Source organism: Octopus bimaculoides, chromosome 10 (assembly GCF_001194135.2).
Source record: "Octopus bimaculoides isolate UCB-OBI-ISO-001 chromosome 10, ASM119413v2, whole genome shotgun sequence".
NCBI lineage: Eukaryota > Metazoa > Mollusca > Cephalopoda > Octopoda > Octopodidae > Octopus > Octopus bimaculoides.
In genome coordinates, this window is record NC_068990.1 from 20,388,616 (window position 1) to 20,393,286 (window position 4,671).

Consider the following 4,671-nt stretch of genomic DNA (forward strand, 5'->3'; position numbering starts at 1 on the left):
CAGCTGGCTTATCGACACACGACTGTGTCCTGTTTGCCAAGGGAAGTTATCCCTCTCACCACGATCTGCAGCACGAACGGATCCGGATTTCAGGGTTATTTCCCTTCGTCGGCGTTCGATAGCTGCTGACCTTGGTGAGAGAGACAAAAACCTGGCAATCTTATATCTTCTTTTCCAGTGAAATTCTTCACTGATATCGAAAAGGTGAAAACAAGCAATGTTAATTCTCTAAATGAAGTATTAACAGTAACTGCACGATAAAGTGTAGTATATTGCCACTTAAGTGTGGCTGACCCCTATACACACATGTCTCTGTTCGTGTGTGTGTGTGTTTCCACGGTGTCATCAGCTGGGTCGGTGACTGATGCTTCATATTATATAATGCCATAACAGTAACAGTAAGGAATGAATAACGTGGTATCAATGGTATCCAGAAATAGAAGCAAAAATCTTCCTAAATGAAACATGAAACACTACTTTCTTAAATCATCACCATCCTGAACATCGTCTTTCCCATCGTCATCATCGTCATCATCATCATCATCGCCATCATCATCATCATCATCATCATCATCATCATCATCATCATTGCCATCGTCATCAACTACATTGTTTTACTGAATTTTGTTATCATAATCCCCCTGCTTGATGATAAATAAAATAGGTCATTGCGTGTTCAGAATAAAGAGTGATAAAACGTAGAAGTGTAATATGAAAACAAATCATTCCATGGAATAGACGTTCATAAGTTAATGACTGCCAGCAATGGAGGAATTGTTATTATTGTTATTATTACCATTGTTAGTACTATAAATAATCTAGCAATGGCCACTAACACCGAGATCGCTGTTGATAAAACACAACCAGAAAGACATCGGGTTTGGAAATTTTATCTCACTTTTTTCGGGATTACATTACTTCATCTAAGTCTAGGGGCCCCGTTTATTATAGGTGAGATTCATTAAATCATTATTATTGTTGTTGGTGATGTTGTTGTTTTTGTTGTTGTTGTTTATTTTTAATCTGCCTGTTTGTTACAATCACTTGCCGTGACACACTAACCCTCCTAGAGCGAATGAAAGAGATGTTGCATTGACTAAAAGTTTGGGGAGGGAAAGTGGCAGGGGCAGCAGCGTTATATCTTCATGTAATACAACACAGATATTTAAACTGATAAGGCTTTTCTGAAGACGTGAACAGTACTTGTCAGCACAATCTTTTGGATTCCTCTGAGACATGGTTCTTCTGGGATATTGTCTAGATGTTTCTCATATTCCTTTTTTACCATACCTAGGGCACCTACAATAACAGGAATAGTTCTTGCTTCAAGATACCATAACATTTTCTTATTTTCAATTTCATTATTATTATCATTATTATTATGATTATTATTATTATTATTATTATTATTACTATTATTATTATCATTATTATTATTATTATTATTATTATTATCATCATCATCATCATCATCATCATCATTATTATTATAATTATTATTATCATTATTATTATTATTATTAGTAGTAGTAGTAGTAGTAGTAGTATTGAGGCGGTAAGAGCACAGAACCGTTAGCACGCCGGGCGAAATGCTTAGCAGTATTTCGTCTGCCGCAACGTTCTGAGTTCAAGTACCTCCGAGGTCGACTTTGCCTTTCATTCTTTCGGGGTCGATTAAATAAGTGTCAGTTAAGCACTGGGGTGGATGTAATCGACTCACCCCCTCCTCACCAAATTTTCAAGGTCTTGTGCCGAGAGTAGAAATTAATATTAAAGATATCTTTAAGGCGGTGGTATTTTACCCGTCAACACGTTCTGAATTCGCCCGTCATTACGTTCAAATTTCCGCCGAGGTCGTCTTTGCCTTTCATCCTTTCGGGGTCGATAAATTAAGTACCAGTGAAACAACGGGGGGGGGGGCGATGTAATCGATTAGTTCCCTCCTTACAAATGCCAGGCCTTGTGCCTTTCGTAGAAAGGATTGTTATCATCACTGTTATTTTTGTTATAGGTAACATTATACCGTATGTCGTGTCCTACATGCGGCTGGTAGGGAAAGACGCAACCTTAACATACGATGATGGAATTTGGTTGGTGTCCATGGGGACAACCGCCTTTGGTCTCAGCATGATGTTCACATCTTATATAGAAAATGTTTTGGGCTTTAGAAAAACAATTCTGTTTGGTTCATTAATCCAGAGGTACGTATTATGTAATACTTTTACCATTTTCTCCATTAAACCTATAAATATACCATGGTATCTTTTAATTTATATATTATACTTGTGTCAGTGAAATAACTTAGTAATATAAAAATAGAAATGCTTATCATCCTTTCTTTCTTAACCCATTGCTTGCCATGAGCCCCATCTGGGGATCTGCTTAAACCATTACCTCCCATAATTCTATTAACTGGAATTTTGTAATGAAACTTTGAATCAGAGAAATATACCCAGTAGATATAGCAAAAAGATTAGATATGTGTAAATATTGACAGATAATTACGAAACTCGTAATTTTTAAGTGATCTCATATGAGATCACTCGTAGGTAATGGGTTAAAACTGTCTTACTGCCGGTTGCTCGTTGTATTTGAAGTGAATTGCTTATGCACTTTGCATTTGCAGAGGTGTGTTTAACAATATTTAGTTTGTCATCATTAGCTCTGGCTAATCCGAGTGGACATTTTATGTCATAAATCGCAATTTTTGAACTACAAAAATACTGACTGTTTTGAAAACGCTTTTCTTTCTTTTCACATTTCACACCTATATCATTCATTCGATACTATAGCTTCAAAAAACTAAAATGTTCATTATAGCAATTGAGTGGAAAAGGATAAATATGCGTTTTTGCAGCGGTCACTAATTGGGACTTTTTCGAAAAATTCACCGTAATTTCCAAAATAATTCACATGGGGAGAAAATTTAAATACTATATATTATTTTAACTCCTAAAACACCCAGCAAAGCTAAAAAAATATGAATTTAAAAAATTGGCAGTTAACGGGTTAAATAACTTCTCTTAATCTTTTTCACCCTGTGGAATTTCGACGGGTCCCTCTAGTCACATTAAATTATATTATACCATATCATATTATATTGTGTTATATCATTTATTATATCATATAATAACATATAATATTATATTGTCTTATATTATATCATATCAGATTACATAATTTTATATTATATCATATCATGTTATATTATATTATAACATATATCATACTATATTGCCTTATATTGTATTATATTATATTATAACATGTATTATATCATATTATATTGTCTTATGTCATATAATAACATATACTATATTATAACATGTATATCATATTATAACATGTATTATATCATATTATATTGTCTTATATCATATAATTTTATAAGATTACATAATCACACCATATTATGTTATATTATAACATATATTATATCATATTATATTGACTTATATTGTATTATATAATATTATATTATACAATATTACATCATATATTTTAGTGCTTCAACCTTAGTGTCATATTACACAATCCAGAGTTCATATTACTATTTTGTAATAACTGAAGGATTTCTCAATAGTGCCGCCGGTTCCATTCCTTATGTTGTGACAGTGTCCTGTGCCATGAAGGTAAGAACATTTATATTGCTTTGACAATATTCTATCATTACCCTCCTCCTTCTTCTTTGTGCCTTCCTCCTAATCCTTCTCCTCGTCCTCCTGCTCCACCTCCTTCTCGTGCTTCTTTTCCTACTTCGCCTCTTTATCTTTCTCCTCCTACTTCTCCTGCCACTCTTTGTCCTAGTCGCCAACACATTCATTGACGTCATCATCATCGTCATTATATAAATCTTCATCCTCGTTCTCTCCCTCCTCTTCCCTCTCCTCATCGTCTTTATCCTCGCTTCCTGCCTCGTTTTCTTCCTCCTCTTACTTCTCCTCCACTCCTTCTTTGTTCTCTTCCTCCTCTTACTTCTCCTCCACTCCTTCTTTGTTCTCTACCTCCCCTTCCTTCTCCTCATCCACTTTTTCTTCCTCGTTCTTTCTCCTCTTCCCTCTCCTCATCCTCCCCTCCTTCCTCCTTCGCTCCCTCCTCTTCCTTTTCCTCATCTTTCATATATATCTTCCCCTCCTTCCTCGTTCTCCTCCTCTTCCTTCTCTTCATCCTTCCCTTCTTCCTCGTTCTATCCCTCTTCTCTCTCTTCATCCTACCTTCCTTCCTCGTTCTCTTCCTCGTCTTCCTTCTCCCTCCCCTCCCCTTCTTCCTCGTTCTCTCCCTCCTCTTCTTTCTCCTCCCCCTCCTCTTCCTCCCCCCCTTCTCGTCGTTGTCATCATCAACATCACCATTTTTCATCATACTCATTATTATCACCTTCACCTCCACCTTTATCCCCACCAGTGTTCCTCCACAATTTTCTATTTTCTGTTTGTTTTTCACCGACGTGACCCCTTTGGCTGCCATTTTGCTCGGTTGAACCCTCCAAGGCATTCAGTGTTTAAAATATTCCTATTATACTTCGGTAAAGAATTATTATCTTAGGAATTTTATTCTTTCATTTGTTTCAGTCATTTGAACGCGGCCATGCTGGAGCACCGTCTTTAGTCGAACAAATCGACCCCGGGATTTATTCTTAGCCGAACGGCTAATTTACGGGGACGTAAACACACC

General features: G+C 36.2%; 1 protein-coding gene across 1 annotated transcript in view; it reads left to right on the forward strand.

Moving 5' to 3' along the window:
• The first annotated feature begins 724 nt into the window (after positions 1-724).
• The window catches only part of LOC106872569 (uncharacterized), a 24,068-nt gene continuing 20,121 nt past the window's right edge, over positions 725-4,671 (forward strand). The window contains exons 1-3 of the mRNA XM_014919600.2: positions 725-951; positions 2,012-2,201; positions 3,506-3,632. Of these exons, the coding sequence (XP_014775086.2) occupies positions 753-951; positions 2,012-2,201; positions 3,506-3,632 (516 nt within the window). The 5' untranslated portion in view covers positions 725-752. The remainder of the gene's footprint in view (positions 952-2,011; positions 2,202-3,505; positions 3,633-4,671) is intronic.